Below are 17,335 nucleotides of genomic sequence, written 5' to 3' on the forward strand. Positions count from 1 at the left end.
ACATCCGCCTTACAAGTACAGACGTATTCCCGACAGTCACCTCTATCCGTCCCGGGTCACGTAACCCATCGCCTACAACAGTACGATTTCCTGTCGACGTCAGCGTTAGACTTATAAAACTTATTTTCTGTATATCGCATTGGAATTATTTATACATGATCGATACATGGCCAACCTCTGTGTCTTTCCATTGTCGTGCTGTCCTGCTTGACTTGCGGCGTGGAACATGTGAGTTAGATCAGAGACCATATACCGTTGGTTAGATTGATGAGCACAATAGTATGCAAATGCGTTTTGATACTGCTGGGAAAAAATATTTTGTCGATAAATAAACCATTCCTGTCAACCAAAGCGCATCCTTCTGCGACTTGACTAATTGTTCTGTTACGGAACTCTTCTGTCGTCATCCCCGCGGGAGAAGATTATAAAAAATACTCAGCGTTTATGTAATGCTTTCTCGTAATTACGTTACGAAACGTTTGTTGGAGGAAACATCACGTTGTTAACGTCGCGGTTGTCAACGCGCTTTTTAAATAATGAGTACCATCAGTTTCAGTCGTGTTTGATTTTATATTCTGTTATTATAGCCAGTCAGGACTAGCTGTATTTCGTAGTTTTCATCTTTATCAATATGGCAAGATGCAGGAGGCAACACTCAGCATAAACGTTTTCTTGAAATAAAATCTTGAGCTAAATTCATCACAGAAATACAAACGACTGAAATACAAACGACTATGTAAAGATAGGCATTTTCAACCTCATACAAAAGTAAATAAATTTGTATTTGCAGAAATATTGCAGAAATATGACCGGTCCTACTGTGTAAGTTAAAGTTCTGATCTTGAATCCCCTCAAAACTTGGTTTTGCTTGAACCGTAGGATGTAAATTGTCGACTCAAACGGGTATCGGATGGATACAATGGCTGTTGAGTATTAAACGCTCTGGCATGCTGACCACTAGATAAACCTCTTATTTGACGTTATCTGGATCCGTGAAGATCCGGGGTAGAATAAGTATTCAGATGCTCATGATGTCAATCACTGGATTGTCTGGTCCAGACTCGATTATTTATTCATATAGCAGGAATATTGTTGAGTGCGACGTTGAACAACAAAGAAACAAAACAAAAGACGTTATCTGGCTAATTGTGTGGCATTATTACCTATCTCATCGATCACTGGATTGTCTGGTCCAGACTCAAAGTTGCAGTCTGGGCGTCTCTGTGACATACTTTGTAGGAGAAGATGCTCATAAGATCAAGTTGACCACCCGATTCCGTTAGTCGCCTCTTGCAACAAGCTTGGGTTGCTGCAGAACAATTCTAACACAGATCTTCATTAAATGAAAATGGCGTAACCATCTCACTGATAAGAACATTTGTCCCCAGTTGTCTTTAAAATCTATGCAACAGCACTTTAATTAAGGAAATAATCAATAAAATCTATTTATTAGTCACAGTATGTACTGTACTCGAAATATCGAAATATATTCAAGTACACGATGCGGGTTACCTTTCTTGTATAGACGGAACAAAATCGATGAACGACTAAGCGTCTTTATAGCAAAACTGTGTTTTTTGTTTCACGGCCTAGGGACGTGACAATAGGAGCATCAATGACATCGTGCTTCGCTGGTCACGTTAGTCAGGGTGATATTGAAGTATTGTATGAATAATTCAGGGAAGGCTTCAAGAAAGAATTATTTGATTTCGTTAATACAATCATAGCGTGTAAGGACACATTCCATAATGGTTGCTTGAAGAATTATTCAAAATATGTTTATTCTATGAAAAACGTGGAATGATGGGTTTTTTTTAAATTATTCATCAACTCCAGGAAATGGACAGGAGACGTCGCCTGCAACGTAGGTGTTGTTGTGCTTCATGAATACACGAGCCACTGGAGTTTCTTTGTGTCAACATTTCAGTCAGTTAGACATTGCTACTCAAGAGATGACTCAGACTGAGGCTGTCTGTATGTCTGCCTGCATGCATACCCCACTGTGTCCTACACAGAAACAACATGTCCCTCGCCATATGTCAGTAATGCGTCATGTCCATCGCAATATGTCAATAAGGCGTCATGTCCCTCGCAATATGTCAGTAAGGCGTCATGACCCACGCAATATGTCAATAAGGCGTCATAACCCTCACAATATGTCAGAAAGGCGTCATGTCCCACGCAATATGTCAATAAGGCGTCATGACCCTCGCAATATGTCAATAAGGTGTCATGTCCCACGCAATATGTCAGTAAGGCGTCATGACAACGCAATATGTCAATAAGGCGTCATCTCCCTCGCAATATGTCAGAAAGGCGTCATGTCCCACGCAATATGTCAATAAGGCGTCATGTTCCTCGCAATATGTCAATAAGGCGTCATGTCCCACGCAATATGTCAATATGGCGTCATGTCCCTCACAATATGTCAGTAAGGCGTCATGACCCTCGCAATATGTCAGCAAGGCGTCATGTCCCACGCAATATGTCAATAAGGCGTCATGTCCCACGCAATATGTCAGCAAGGCGTCATGTCCCACGCAATATGTCAGCAAGGCGTCATGTCCCACGCAATATGTCAGCAAGGCGTCATGACCCTCGCAATATGTCAGTAAGGCGTCATGTCCCTCACAATATGTCAGTAAGGCGTCATGACCCTCGCAATATGTCAATAAGGCGTCATGTCCCACGCAATATGTCAGAAAGGCGTCATGTCCCACGCAATATGTCAGCAAGGCGTCATGTCCCACGCAATATGTCAGTAAGGCGTCATGTCCCTCACAATATGTCAGTAAGTCGTCATGACCCTCACAATATGTCAGTAAGGCGTCATGTCCCTCACAATGTCAGTAAGGCGTCATGTCCCTCACAATGTCAATAAGGCGTCATGTCCCACGCAATATGTCAACAAGGCGTCATGTCCCACGCAATATGTCAGTAAGGCGTCATGACCCTCGCAATATGTCAGTGAGGCGTCATGTCCCACGCAATATGTCAGTGAGGCGTCATGTCCCACGCAATATGTCAATAAGGCGTCATGTCCCACGCAATATGTCAGTAAAGAATCATGTCCCACGCAATATGTCAATAAGGCGTCATGTCCCTCGCAATATGTCAGTAAGGCGTCATGACCCTCGCAATATGTCAGTGAGGCGTCATGTCCCACGCACTGGGTACTGGATTTAAGATCATGTGTCATATATGATATTATGTGTCATATAATAGGTAATGTGTCACGCGTCATATAAGATGCCATGCGTCATGTGAGATGTCATGCATCATATAAGAAGTGTTGTCATGTGAGATGGCACGTTTTACATAAGATGCCACTGGTCACGATAGATGGTATGCGTCATGTGAAATGCCATGCATCAAACCAGATAACATGCGCCATATAAGAAGTTATGTTATGTGAGATGTCGTGCGTCATGTAAGATATGCTTCATTTGAGGTGTCAGGCATCGTGTGAGATGACAAACGTCAGGTAGCTTATTGACATTTATATTTCTATTCACATCATTTGTAGGCTCTTCTCGGACTAAGCCGAGCATGGCCGAAGTTTACTGACGAATACAAGGAGACAGTGACCCGGATACAGGCCCGATACGGCGTCATGAGGACGTACTGCCACTTTGACCTCGACCAGGTCGAGGATTTTATCGACAGGAGAGAACGTACGTATTAACATCTGATCAGGGAAAAGTAGTTCAAAGTTAACATATCGATCTAACAAAATCAGTAAACGCGCTGTCGGGTTACTGGATTGTCTGGTCTAGACTCGCTATCACTGGATTGTCTGGTCCAGACTAGCTAGTACTGGATTGTCTGGTCCAGACTCGCTAGAACTAGATTGTCTGGTCTAGACTCGCTAGTCCTGGATTGACTCGTACAGACTCGCTAGTACTGGATTGTCTGGTCCAGACTCGCAAGTATTGGATTGTCCTGTCCATACTCGCTAGTACTGGATTATCTTGTCCAGATTCGCTAGCATTGGATGTCATATCCTTGATGTTACGTAGCATAAACCCGTGAAGATCCGAGTTAGAATTGGCCTTCAACATTCCTTGCTTGTCGGAAGAGACGACTAACAGGATCGGGTCTCATGATGTCAGTCACAAGATGGTCGATTATTTACAGACCTCCGTCATATAGCTGCAATATTGCAGAGTACAGCACTGAACTACAAACAACAAGCAAACAAACAAAACAACAAAAACCGTAGTATACAAGCCATGACCAATCCATGTTTCATTCGCTTATTTTTTAGGAATATGTTTGGTGATAAACATCTTCATCGCCGTTGTCATTTATACTTTCAGATCTATACTTTTTATATGCATTCGTGATGACAGTAAATATTTCAATAAAACAAAATCTGCCCTGCCAACCACGTACATGTCTGTTAAGGTTATGAACGGGTGTTTGACCGCATGGTGGACAGACGGATTGAAAAAATGCCACGTGACGACCTTCCCGAGTTTTTCCGGGCGTGTGGCCTTCACCCCACGGAAGGGGAGATAAACGCTGCCTTCAACACAATCTTCCGAGGTAAATACATAACATGCTACAGGATACCGTGCCGACTTGGCGTCACAAACACAATCTACTATAACAGATTCCTGGACATATTTTAATCACTTTGGTCAAAATCCGAAATTCGAAGAAGAAACAGATGCCATTGCTGGTGGGATGGTTTAACGTCAGTTTTGGCAGTGTTTTAGTTGGGATTTTATCGATTAAACCAATGTCGACGAAAATTCTTGCAAAACATAATTATGCTTCATTTGTTTGAAAAGAATTGTATGCATCAAAATTACATTGTTATAATGTGTTTTTAAGAAAAGAATATTTTGGCTCATAGGATTAATTTTTAGACCCGTGAAGATTCCGGGGTAGAATAGGTCTTCAGCAAGCCATGCTTGCCGTAAAAGGCGACTTTGCTTGTCGTAAAGAGCGACTAACGGGATCGGTTGATCAGGCTCGCTGACTTGGTTGATAAATGTCATCGGTCCCAATTGCGTGTATCGATGCTCATGATATCAGTCACTGGATTGTGTGGTCCAGACTCGATTATTTACAGACCGCCGTCATATAGCTGGAATATTGCTGAGTCCGGCGTTAAACAACAAACCAACCAACCAACCATAGGATTAATTTGAAAAATATCTGATTTTGCAGCTGTAGAAATAGAAACACCCCAAAAGCTCAACTCGGCCAATGACGTCTATTTTTTTCTATTACTCTGATACCCCAAAGATAATAATAACCACCTTGGACTGCGGGGTAGCCTAGTGTTTAAAGCGTTAGCACCCCGCCGTGATATTGCTGGAACATTTCAGTAGCATCGTAAAACAATACTCACTCAAGAACTAACATGTTCACAACCATCATGAAAAACAGGCGTAGTAGCCTTATGGTTAAAGCGTTCGCTCGTCACGCCGAAGGCCCGGGTTCGATTCCCGACATGGGTGCAATGTGTGTAGCCCATTTCTGGTGTCCCCCGCCGTGATATTGCTGGAATATTGCTATAAAAAAAAGCGGCGAAAAACCATACTCACTCACTCACTCTGTACAAGAGAGGACGGATCTGATTTAGTCTTTGGATGACGTCCAGAACGATTCATAACAAATGATCCATATAATGCTGCTAACGACATTTCTTAATGTACATGCAGATTGACAGTCACTCAGTGTGACTTTCACTTGTACATGCCGTGCAGCCGTTGTCATATTTCCATAAAATGATTGTTTTTGGGGTTTTTTTTGCTTAAAATGTTCATGCCTACTTTGTGCTGAGGAAAAATGGTTTTAACGATTTCGTGGGAAGTCGCGTGCCGTCAAAGCATGTTTGAAGCAAAGATATTGGCATTTCATGTACAAAAAACACTGATCGACTGATGTTCAATATAGGATCATGTATGTGTTCAAATGGAATCAATTTTCCCCAACGTATCGATTACACTGATTACGTGCACTTAGGAATTTTCATTTTTCATTCCACGATTATAAGATTATAACATGCGCGTTCATCGATGTTGAAAGAACAATGGTGGGGTTCGGTGATATTCTCACATTACGTAAGGGAGTTTGCGTCCTGGTTTGAAGAATACGGGCGTTTGTTCGTTTCGTCATAGTTTCATACATTTTTTATATATCCGATCGGGGCGGTCGGGTAGCCTAGTGGTTAAAGCGTTCGCTCGTCATGCCGAAGACCCTGGTTCGATTCCCGACATTGGTATATGAGGCCCATTTCTGGCGTCCCCGCCGTGATATTGCTGGGATATTGAAAGCATACTCAAACACTCACTCACTATATATCCGATCACCACCTATAAATGTCTACACGTGTTCTTTGGTTTCACCAAAATGGTAAACGTCTAAGACCTGCATCACTTCGGGCTTTCCTCCAATATTAAGCTGACACGCCGTGATATAACTGGAATAATGTTCAAAGCGGCGTTAAACCCAACTCACTCACTATTAAAATTCCGAGATAATTAATGGTTAGGTTGCCCCGAATCCCGGGCTGTCGAAAGAGTCGACTTCAATTAGGGCTGTGGGATAGCCCAGTGGTTAAAGAGTTCAGTCGTCAAGCCGAAGGCCCGGGTTCGATTCCACACATGGGTACAATGTGTGTAGCCCATTTCTGGTGTCCCCACCGTGATATTTCTGAAATATAAACGCGGCGTAAAACAATGCTCACTCAATAAGGATCTGGTGGTCGCAATGTGTGACTTGGTCGTGTGGCATTGCACACCGGCAGCATGGAACGTTCATCATACTGTTAACTACTGGTTGGCCGGGGCCAATTAATTACGAGGGTTAATTGATAAGTTCGAAGCCTCACTGAAGGAACTAAGTAATAGTGAAATCTTTTGTTGTGATTGAGTGAGTGAGTACGGTTTTACGCCGCTTTAAGCAATATTCCAGCAATATCACGGCGGGGGACACAAGAAATGGGCTTCACACATTGTAACCCCCACCCTAGTGGATTCAGAGGCTGATTAGGACCCTCAGAAATCTTTCATTAAATCCTTCGAACGTATCTTCACATATTTTCACTGTACGGCATGGAGGACCGCAAGTCCGTGGGAGTTCACACTGAAATTGTACCCATGTCGGGAATCGAACCCGGGTTTTCGGCGTGCCGAGCGAACGCTTGAACCACTAGGCTACCCGGTCGCCCCTCTTGTTGTGGGCATTACATAATGTTATAGAAACAAACTCCTACGTTATTTGAGAAAATTGTATCGCTGTGAAAAATCAGTGAAATAAGCAAGGGTCTGTGACCTTTGGAAAGTTGACAAACTTGAGGAACGTGCAGTTGATTCAGTTATGTACGGTGGCCCATAAGGGACATGGAGTCTGTTTTTCAATATTTTGGTATTTCACTTACTGTTATCGTAAGCTTTTGCAATTTAACACGATTTGTCATACAAATATGTGTATAATGAAGATTTTGAATCGCTGAAAGGTGAAGCGAAAATGTCAAAAAACTAAAATAAAAATGTCAAAAAACAAAAGCGAAAATATCAAAAATAAAATAAAAATAAAGAAAACTATTTCCACCGCGGTGATTATATTCTAGATTTCGTTTTAGATTTTGACCTTTTCGTTTTTGTTTTTGACATTTCCATTTTAGTTTTTGACATTTTCGCTTCACATTTCACATGTTTTCGGTTGTTTTTATACATGATGTATCACATATTTGTATGACAAATTGTGTTAATTTGCAAAAGGTTACGTTAAAAGTAAGTGAAATATCAAAATATTGAAAAACAGATTCCATGTCCCCTATGGGCCACCGTAGTTATGTGACTTGGCATAACCATTGTAATCTTGTTATATATTGTGTTGTAATTTTTATAAATTATAAACTCTTGAGTCACCGTCGGTGGCAATTTGAGAATAAATAATTGAATTTATTTTCGCAACAGGTGCGGGTAACACGGCGGAAGTGGTGTTTGTGCTGGACTGCTCGGCCAGCCTCGGTCCCGTCAACTTCAAGTGTCAGCTCAACTTCCTGAAGGATGTCATCCGGGACCTTGACGTGGCCTCGGACCGGATCAGGGTCGGTCTGGTGCCCTATACTGAAAGTGTCTTCGAATCATTCGGCCTCACCCGTTTCGAAAACAAAAAAGACATTCTGGAAAGAATAGGTAAGTTTGAGTCTAGTATAAGAAGACAGGAACTCGTTATTGGTCAGTTAATAAAAATATATACCCCCAATATGTAAGTACTTATATATAGAGGGTATATATTTATATTAACTGACCAATAACGAGTTCCTGTGTATAAGAACACCAAGAAGTTTAGTCTTCTGTATTCATGCATACATTGAGTGATGGTGCGTCCCCTAGACACTATGGAAATTCTTGATCTCCTCTGATACTGGAGTTTTCCGATCTTGTCATCGTCAGGATCATATCTAGGTCTGTCTTCTGGAGCATATGTTCATAAGATTGTTTGCGCAGGTTGGAATATATAAAGTACCGCCGTATTCTTGCATGATCTGAGGTATATGAATGTTGTTAGTGTTTGTTAGACTATGTTGCTTTATAATCAAATAGGATCTATCGAAAAAATAAATTGTCCCAGAAAATGCTCGAAACTTTATATCTATGCTTCGGTGGGGTAGCCTAGTGGTTAAGGCGTTCGCTCACCACGTCGAAGGTTTGATTCCCCACATGGGTACAATGTGTGAACCCCATTTCTGGTTTCCCCCGTCGTGATATGGCTGGAATATTGCTAAACGCGGCATAAAACCATACTCACTCACTCAAACCTTTGACAGAGAAAACATATCTTGCACAAAAATACATTTTTGCAAGGTGTTGTACACAAACATATTCAGACTCATAGTTTCAACTTTAAAAATATCTTCTTCTGCCTGTAGATACATACAAAATCTCTGCCTGGTCCGTCCCTAATACACATTTGACAGTGATAGTTTCTTGACTGCAGCATGTCGTTTGTCTCCAGATCAAATCAAGTTCAAGAGTGGACTGACCCGGACCGACCTCGCCCTGAAGATGATGAGGGAGTTGTTTCAGGTGAGCATGCCAGCTGTCACTGCTATACCGGTGACACCTTCACAGATCCGGCTGTCACTGTTGGCTTACCATTCTCTCTGTGATCAAATGCCAAGGAATCGTTTGCAATATATTTACTACCCAATACACTAAATGTACTGGTATCAAATATGTCACATTCAGCAACGGGCCTTCTTATACAAACGAAATACAATTTTTGTGCAAACAACACAGAATACAACTTTTTTCTTTCTTTTTTTAACATCAACAGTTTTAACATATTTGTCAGTTATCAAACTTGGAGTATTTGTGTTTTTACTGCATTGGCATAAAACAAGTAATTTGCCGTATTCATATTGATAATTGGCTCCTGCGATGACAGTAGTGTATTAAACTTCAGAATATTTGGAAAGATGTAAAATTTAGATTTTATACAATATTCATTTTCGATATGTATTAAGTAACAAACTTTACATTTTCTAAATTCACGAGTAAAATGTTCAATTTGTAATTTGTCAGAACTAAGCTGAAAACGAAGTAATGCGGTCCTTAATTAATTACAGTGATACTATTCAAATAGTTCTCACATAAAACGGTTTCTTTAAACTGTGCATTATAAGCCATATTGGAATTTCGGATAAACCACTATGCCATACAAGTAAGTTGTCTTTTAACCGCCGACGTAACATGTTTAAATATATGGTTTTATTACATGTTTGAAAGAGCCAGACATCATCAAATATGTCAACATAACTTGAAGGCTGTGGACCATCGAATATCTATATCGAGTTATGCGAACTTCGAGAGACGTGAAGTACATGTACTGATTGTTAGACCATAGTTTGATAAGGTTTATGCTTGGATCACAAAGTTACATCGTCTTAAAACACATATCGGGTTTCTAAAGATGGAGCTGAGGAGGTATCGGTGTAGACTTCTATCGCGGATACCCAGCGCTTACTTGACAGCTATGTTCAGTGTTTTACTTCTATTCTGTCCCCAGTCCTCCCGTCCGGGGGTGCAGAAGGTGTGCCTCGTGATCACCGACGGCAAGTCACATGACGTGAACCTGACCTTGAGAGAGGCAAGAAAGGCACAGCAAGACAATATAGATATTTATACCATAGGTGAGTGTAACTAGAATCAGTATCAGTTTGGAAAACACTCAACGGTGGCTGAAAGCTAAGATCCACTCCCTTGGAGTACCGAGACACACACAAAAGCCACACATTGATTTGTCTCATAAATTCTTTTCCAGATGAATGTTTTCGTATATATTACAGCTTGGTCTACTGATCAATACACGCAAATAAACCAAAATGTTCTTTGGTTTTGTATAATGTCCAGCTTGTGATTGTGCATGGAGAATGTCTGGAAATTTGCGTTGAATGATAGGCAGTCAGGGGTTATAAATAATTGCCTAGTTTATGGATCCGCCGACCAAAAGTTCACATATTCAATAAAATAAACATTTAAAAAACTGTGGTTTATATGGAAAGGGAGTAAACCACATAAGCTATTAAAACACTTTATCTTTCCTTCAGCCGACTGATAATACCAACAGAAGAGTATTTACAAACGCGTTCTTAAGATACTATACTAAAAACAATTCAATTTCACAAACAATCCATAAACCAAGTTCTAGTATTAGTATTTGTGAGAAAAAAAATATAAAATCCAAATGCATTTCTTCCTTGAAAGCGTTTCAAAACAAGGTTAAACGTTAATGAGTGATTTTAGTTTAAGCTGCTTTGAACAGTATTCCAGTTATATCGTGTAAGCTTAATGTGGAGGGAAAGCCCGAAGTGATGCAGGTCTCAGACATTTACCACTTTGATGAAACCCACGAGGACGGATATGGTGCTGACAAACCTAGAAACATAATCTGGGCGAACCGAGATTCGATCCCGCAATCATAGATAGGTTTCAGGCGGGCCTAAGAGACGCAACTCTGCACAGCGAATTGGCTTAACACTAATCCACTCTATACATATGAATGTGAAAACACTACTTTTACTTGCAGGTGTGGGGTATGACGTGGATGTCGAGGAGCTCAAGTCTATAGCGTCCTCGGACAAGAACGTGCACACCGTGTCCGACTACATGACTCTGGTCAACCTCAAGGACCTCCTCCAGAAGAGGATCTGTCTAGGTAGGCCACACCAGGAATGTCACTGGCATGTAATGATGAAGAAACACGTTATTACGTAATTAGTAAACAGCATACTTTCTTAAATGATGAGATAATATCACATGTTGTATCTTGATGGGAAAATACCACACGTTATCACATCCCATGGAGTGAGTGAGTGAGTTGTGTTAAACGCCGCTTTTAACAGTATTCCAGTTATATCGCGGCGTGTCAGCTTAATGTGGGAGGAAAGCCCGAAGTGATGCAGGTTTCAGACGTTTACCACTTCGGTGAAACCCACGAGCATGGGTATGGTGCTGACAAACCTAGAAACATAATCGGGGCGAACTCATCCCATAGAAATATCACGGTTATTTCATGATGGGGTATACATTCATGTTACTACATGCAGGGTACGTATGAGCGTTTTTTCATGATGAGGAAAATTGAACACATTAGCAGATGATGGGGAAAAAGCACACGCTATCAAATTCTTTCATGATGGAAAATCATGAATAAAAGCCATAAAGGCCTTTCCATATTCATAAGAAATCTCTGCTAAAGTCGATCGTACGAGTCCGACTATATACATCATGGGGAAATAACAGGTTACAACATGGGGAATTAACACACATTTCTGCAGCATTAAAGCTTGCTTGTGAGAACATTATGAATACTTATATTGATTCCTGAAAGATCGTTTACGAGAAATGGCTAGGTCTGTGAGGAGGACTCGCGACGTGTCCCTACTGGAAGTGTTATGTGAGTGCATCTCTGTCACTACTCACCCCAGGTTGCTGCACGCTGTGTCAACACGTGTTGCCTAGGATACTGAGCGAGGGCTTCTACCAGTCCGAAGTGATGGACATGCTGTGGACCATCTTTGTCCCTCAAGGCACGGGACTGACCAGGAATATCTATAAACTAGTTGACCCCTACACTGGTACTAATGTCTGACAATATATCATGTTGTCTTCCTCTCGAGCATGTCACTTTCTGATTCCGACACCTTTTCCTCGTCCCTGTATCTTGTTCCTGCCCATGTCCTTCTGTCCCGTATCTTTGTTCCAGACATTTCTGCCCCCTGTTCTTGTGTCTGTTCCCGGTTATTTTGTTCCTGTCCCTGCTGGATCCTGTTTCGTAGGGCGGTCGCGTAGCCTAGTGGTTAAAGCGTTCGCTCGTCTCGCTGAAGACCCAGGTTCGTTTCCCGACATGTGAAGCCCACTTCTGGTGTCCCTCGCCGTGATATTGCTGGAATATTGCTAAAAGCGGCGTAAACTCACATTCACTTTTGTAATCCCGTCCCTGTATCATTCTCGTTCTTGACTCATGTTTATATCCGGTTTTACTTCTTGTCGGGTGTTCATGTCATTCGATCTTATGTCTTGATCATGTTTTTCGAGTCGATTTTCAATTTGAAACGCAGAGGTTAACCCTGAAATCGGTACGCACAGAACTAACTTGCGAAACCAGTAAATTACCACTAAAGATCAATAAATGATCTACAAATAATATTTACACATACAGTCTTAGGATTTTCAATACCAAAAAGGCAATACAATGTGTCAAATTAGTTGCAGAAGTAATAAGTAAAATGCCATAGAATTTAAAAGTGTTGGAAGCTGACAGGAACTAGGGTTTCCAAATAGGTAAACAAACTGCACTTGGCAAGTAGATTAGAAACAAGTCAAATCGCGCTATTGTCGCTCTTATACAGCCAGTATGTTAGAAACTATCTCCCCAGAATGTTCAAGAAAGATCAAGCCTACCACCTCCATGTGCACACCAGGGGCAGATAACTCTAAATCTAGTACAAAAGCATTCTTGAAAGCTTCACCTGCTGCTGTTGTCTACTGTTTAGAGCTGCCCACGACAGCACTTGATATGTTTTACTTGTAGCATCACAGCAGTCGCTGAGGTGGGCCAGGATTGTTGTTAAATTTACGAATGCTCAATAAAACCTGATCACAAGTCTGTTTCCCATATCCGTGCCTGGTGTCTGTGCAGTAAACTAGGTGACTGTCTATGAGCAACTGACAGAGGGAACCGGTTCAGTCGCCTGGCAACTCCTTCGTTTCTAGTGAGTGAATGAGTGAGTATGGTTTTACGCCACATTTAGCAATATTCCAGTAATATCACGGCGGGGGACACAGGAAATGGGCTTCACACCTTCATTTCTGAAGACCTTAAGGTATAGTATTTTCCTTCCCTGAAAGTCAAGGAACCTTTCCCTCGATCCTCGTCTGTTTCCTGTATCCAGCCCTCCTTCTCAAAGCGCATGTCCTTTGATCCAGGGAGTGACCAATCCCCGTCCGACAGGCACGTGCAGCCCGTGCGAGATGCATGCAGACCTCTTGTCCGGGACGAGGCCCTGGAGGTGGTATGGAGCTTGTATCCGCCCAAGGCATCAGATGTGGAGGCTAGGAAGTCTCGCTGGATCCGCCCCGTGGTGCAGGAGACGGAGGCTTGGTCACTCCTTGGTATGTAGTGTGTCGCTCTGTCTCGCCAACAGCAGGAAGACTGTCAGTTAAACTGCCGGGAAAAATAAGTAATCACCCATGTTTGATGGTGTCTTGAAACGAAACAAACAAGAAATGGTTACTCGATGGTGCTGTATTTGATATGGCTATCATAATTGTGGTTTGAGCCTTACGTTTGCAGTGTTTCGTCACCTGTTTTCAACCTAGAAACTTTTGGATAAATGTATACCTATTTTGTCCGGCAGTTTAATCTCCCTGTGCATTGTGCAGTCTCACCGGGAATTCATTGTCAAGGATCTGAATCAAATGTGAAATGTAAGGATTAGAGTTTTATAGAGTTTTTCACAACACATATATAGTTTTGTACTGTGTGTGTATGTGGAGAGGGGATTAGGGTGTCGGAGTGGGTTAGCTGTTTAATGCGCTGATTATGAATTTGCGTGGTCCGTCTCACGACATTTACCTTTCAACAACAGGTGTGATAATGTATTCCCAGGTATCCAGATTGGTGTTCTAAAGTATTACCGTTCTGCTTAGAGACGTTGGTGTTTAATGTCATTCACCCCAACTGTTGTGTGATTTGTGTTAGTTCTTGCATCTCTTATCAATACGTTCTTTGAATAAACTATGTAAAATACAAATGTATGTAACAAACTTGCTTCAAATGATAATAATGTAAATTAAAACATTAGCTGTAAAAGGGTAAACATTTTTTCGGGGTTCAACACAGGAATTTTAATTATAAATTACTATGGATGGAAACTGAAGCTGATTAAGATACATGATAACTGCATACCGCCATAGCTTTGTAATACTACAACGACCCTGTTGACCAACCAGTACTACAAATAAACAAGAGGTGATCACAAGGGATGTTTAGGAATATTAAATGAAATTATATATTTTTCATCCTAGATGACCGTATTTTGACCCAGACGGATTTCCGTACTTGTCTGAAGCTGGTGATAGAGGCGCGTCTGAAGAGGGAGGGCGTGGTCGCCATCCCAAGCAACGTGCGCGCGGGTGTGGAGGAAGTGTCAAACGCCGAGGAAGCCATGGAGAAGATAGAGAAGTACCTGCTAGAGAGGAAGGCTGAGAAGGAGACGAAGAAAATAGAGACGACTCCGCCGCGAGTCGCCGTGTAGTCACGTGACTGTGTCTATGTTCTGAGAACTAGTGTTTTCTCCTGTTCATGCACCTGTAGTAACTACAACCCCAGACAGGGAACACGTATCGGAAACATGCTCCCATCACAAAGGTGCCTTACGTTTCATCATCTCAAGAGAGAAAATGTATTTACAGTTATCCGTACTTAAAAACGAATGTTTCTGACGCTTGCTGTAAGCCGGCATCATCTGAATCGAACCCGGACCCGGTGTCACGAAGCAACGCTTTAACCATTAGGCTACCCTACCGCTCGGGTATTTTGAAAGAACAACGTTAAAATAATATAGTAGGGGCACGGGTGGCCCAGTCGTCTGGAGCGCCGTAATTCGATGTGTATTGCGTCCCTTGGAACGCTAGAAACCGGTTTCGAATTCCGGTTCTCCATGCTTGTTTCTTGGTTTGTCAGAACCGAACCCGTTCTGGTGGATTTAACCAAAATTGTAAACGTCTGAGACTTGCATCACTTCTGGCTTTACTCCCCCACCAAGCTTTCACGCGGTGATATAACCGGAATACTGTTCAATAGGTGTTGTTTAACTTGTTTGGAGCGGTATATTGCATGTATATGCGTTACAGCATGCGGTCCGTCCAAGTTGGTGGAAGCCGATGAAAATTATCAATGATTTTACAAAATGTACATATTTAGTAAACGTTTATGATTGTTTAAAATAACATCTTCTGTACATAAGTCATTTTAACCCTTTTACGCAAACGCAAATTGTCATCAAGATCTGTGATATTGATAATGGTGGTGTTGTTTGTCTGTTGATCTGTTATTGTAAATAACTTGTTGATAAGTGTCGTTTCGTACGTTTTCACTTAACATTGACCTATAAATGTCGAATATGCTTGTAGTAAGAGACGACTAACGGGGTCGGGTGGTCAGGCTTGCTAACTTGGTTGATACATGTCATCGTATCACAGTTCGATGCTCATGATGTCAATCACTGGATTGTCTGGTCCAGACTCGATTGTTTACAAACCGCTGTCATATAGCTTGAATATTTTATAAGCATTTTCTGGGACAATTTCTCTTTTTTTGATAAAATCACTGAATGTCAAATTCCCAAAGGTCTTCAACATAAGTCTTGTCTTCGTTTGTTTTCTTTTTAATTCCTATTAAGGTACTTTTGTGTATAACCTACTCAAAAGAGGTTAGGGTCCATCCGATTCTTTCAGATTACTATAGTTAATGTGTCATGGCATGACGGATTAACTACAATAATATGAAAAAATGCCATGACAGATTAACGATAGTAATATGAATGTATCGGGTGGTCCTTAACTTCTTTTGAGTAGTATATCTAGTCGGATACATGTAACATGTCGCTTGGATGCGGCAAGTTGGCAATCCTGGTTCAAAACAGTTTAACCTGTGGATTCTCATGCCGTGATAATGTCAATACATTCATTTTTGCGTATTTTCATAATCTCGAATTCGGGTGCTACTTGTGTTTCGTTTCATTTCTATTTGTTTCCATGTGCAGTGAATGTTCAGAACATCCATGTGAATAAATCATAAAACATCAGTGTGAGCTTGTACTTCATAGCATGTCACACAGTCACTGAGAAGCCATCTTGACCACCCGATCCCTGTTCTGGGGGCAACTCATTCAATGCATGCGGTATCGGTCTATTCTTCCTGAGGTGAAGGTGAGGTGAAATTGGGTTTAACGTCGCGTCCAAGATTATTGCACTTATATAGTGAGTGAGTGAGTGAGGTGGTTTTAACGCCGCTTTTAACAGTATTCCAATTATATCGCGGCGTGTCAGCTTAATGAGGGAGGAAAGCCCGAAGTGATGCAGGTCTCAGACGTTTACCACTTCGGTGAAACCCACAAGCACAGGTATGGTGCTGACAAACCTAGAAACATAATCGGGACGAACCAGAATTCGAACCCACAATCATAGATTTCTGGCGTGCCCAAGGGACGCAACTCTGCACAGCGAATCGCGGCGCCTTAGACGACTGGGCCACCCGTGGCCCCGCACTTATATAACGACGTGCATGCACGTGTATATGTGGCTGCTTGTACTAGTCCGGACTGACGCCGATTTATAGTGCTAGCCCATTGAGATATCATGCCGCAGTTTAACATGAATACCCCACTCAGATACAGTATACTGACTCCGAGCCGACCAGTCCTTCTTTTAACCCCTTAATGCTGAGCGCAAGACAGGGTAACAAGAAGTAGTGTCATTTTTTAACGTCTTTTGGTATGACGCGACCGGGGATCAAACCCCAGACCTTCCGCTCTCCGGGCGGACGCTCTACCAATAAACCACGGAGGCGGTTTATTCTTCCTGGGATTCCCAATGTTCCACGACGTCAGAGTACGATGACACACACTCAACCCCATTACCGAGCCTGACCAGTCGATCCATTTAGTCACTTTTTTCGACCTGAATATGTCGCTGGGGACCAAACAATTCTAACACGAAATGGGATCCCCCAAACGGAAATACTTGAGTAAAACCATGGTTATAGAGACTTATTTGTCCGTTTAAATTTAATGAGGGAGGAA

The 17,335-nt window shown here is 41.9% G+C and overlaps 1 protein-coding gene across 2 annotated transcripts in view; it reads left to right on the forward strand.

Annotated features, from left to right (window-relative positions):
• LOC139458809 (uncharacterized) overlaps window positions 1-15,810 on the forward strand; it is a 35,930-nt gene extending 20,120 nt beyond the window's left edge. The window contains exons 8-15 of one of the 2 annotated variants that reach the window (XM_071240233.1): window positions 3,527-3,674; window positions 4,408-4,548; window positions 7,938-8,159; window positions 8,983-9,053; window positions 10,036-10,159; window positions 11,056-11,184; window positions 11,957-12,106; window positions 14,559-15,810. In XM_071240233.1, coding sequence (XP_071096334.1) covers window positions 3,527-3,674; window positions 4,408-4,548; window positions 7,938-8,159; window positions 8,983-9,053; window positions 10,036-10,159; window positions 11,056-11,184; window positions 11,957-12,106; window positions 14,559-14,788 — 1,215 coding nt within the window. In that variant the 3' untranslated portion in view covers window positions 14,789-15,810. Of the gene's footprint in view, window positions 1-3,526; window positions 3,675-4,407; window positions 4,549-7,937; window positions 8,160-8,982; window positions 9,054-10,035; window positions 10,160-11,055; window positions 11,185-11,956; window positions 12,107-13,457; window positions 13,644-14,558 lie in introns of both variants that reach the window. The other variant, XM_071240232.1, reaches the window with a different exon arrangement.
• Window positions 15,811-17,335: the final 1,525 nt, after the last annotated feature.

The sequence above is a fragment of the Haliotis cracherodii genome, unplaced genomic scaffold (genome assembly GCF_022045235.1).
Source record: "Haliotis cracherodii isolate W230 unplaced genomic scaffold, xgHalCrac1.p SCAF_13, whole genome shotgun sequence".
NCBI classification, from domain to species: Eukaryota; Metazoa; Mollusca; class Gastropoda; order Lepetellida; family Haliotidae; genus Haliotis; species Haliotis cracherodii.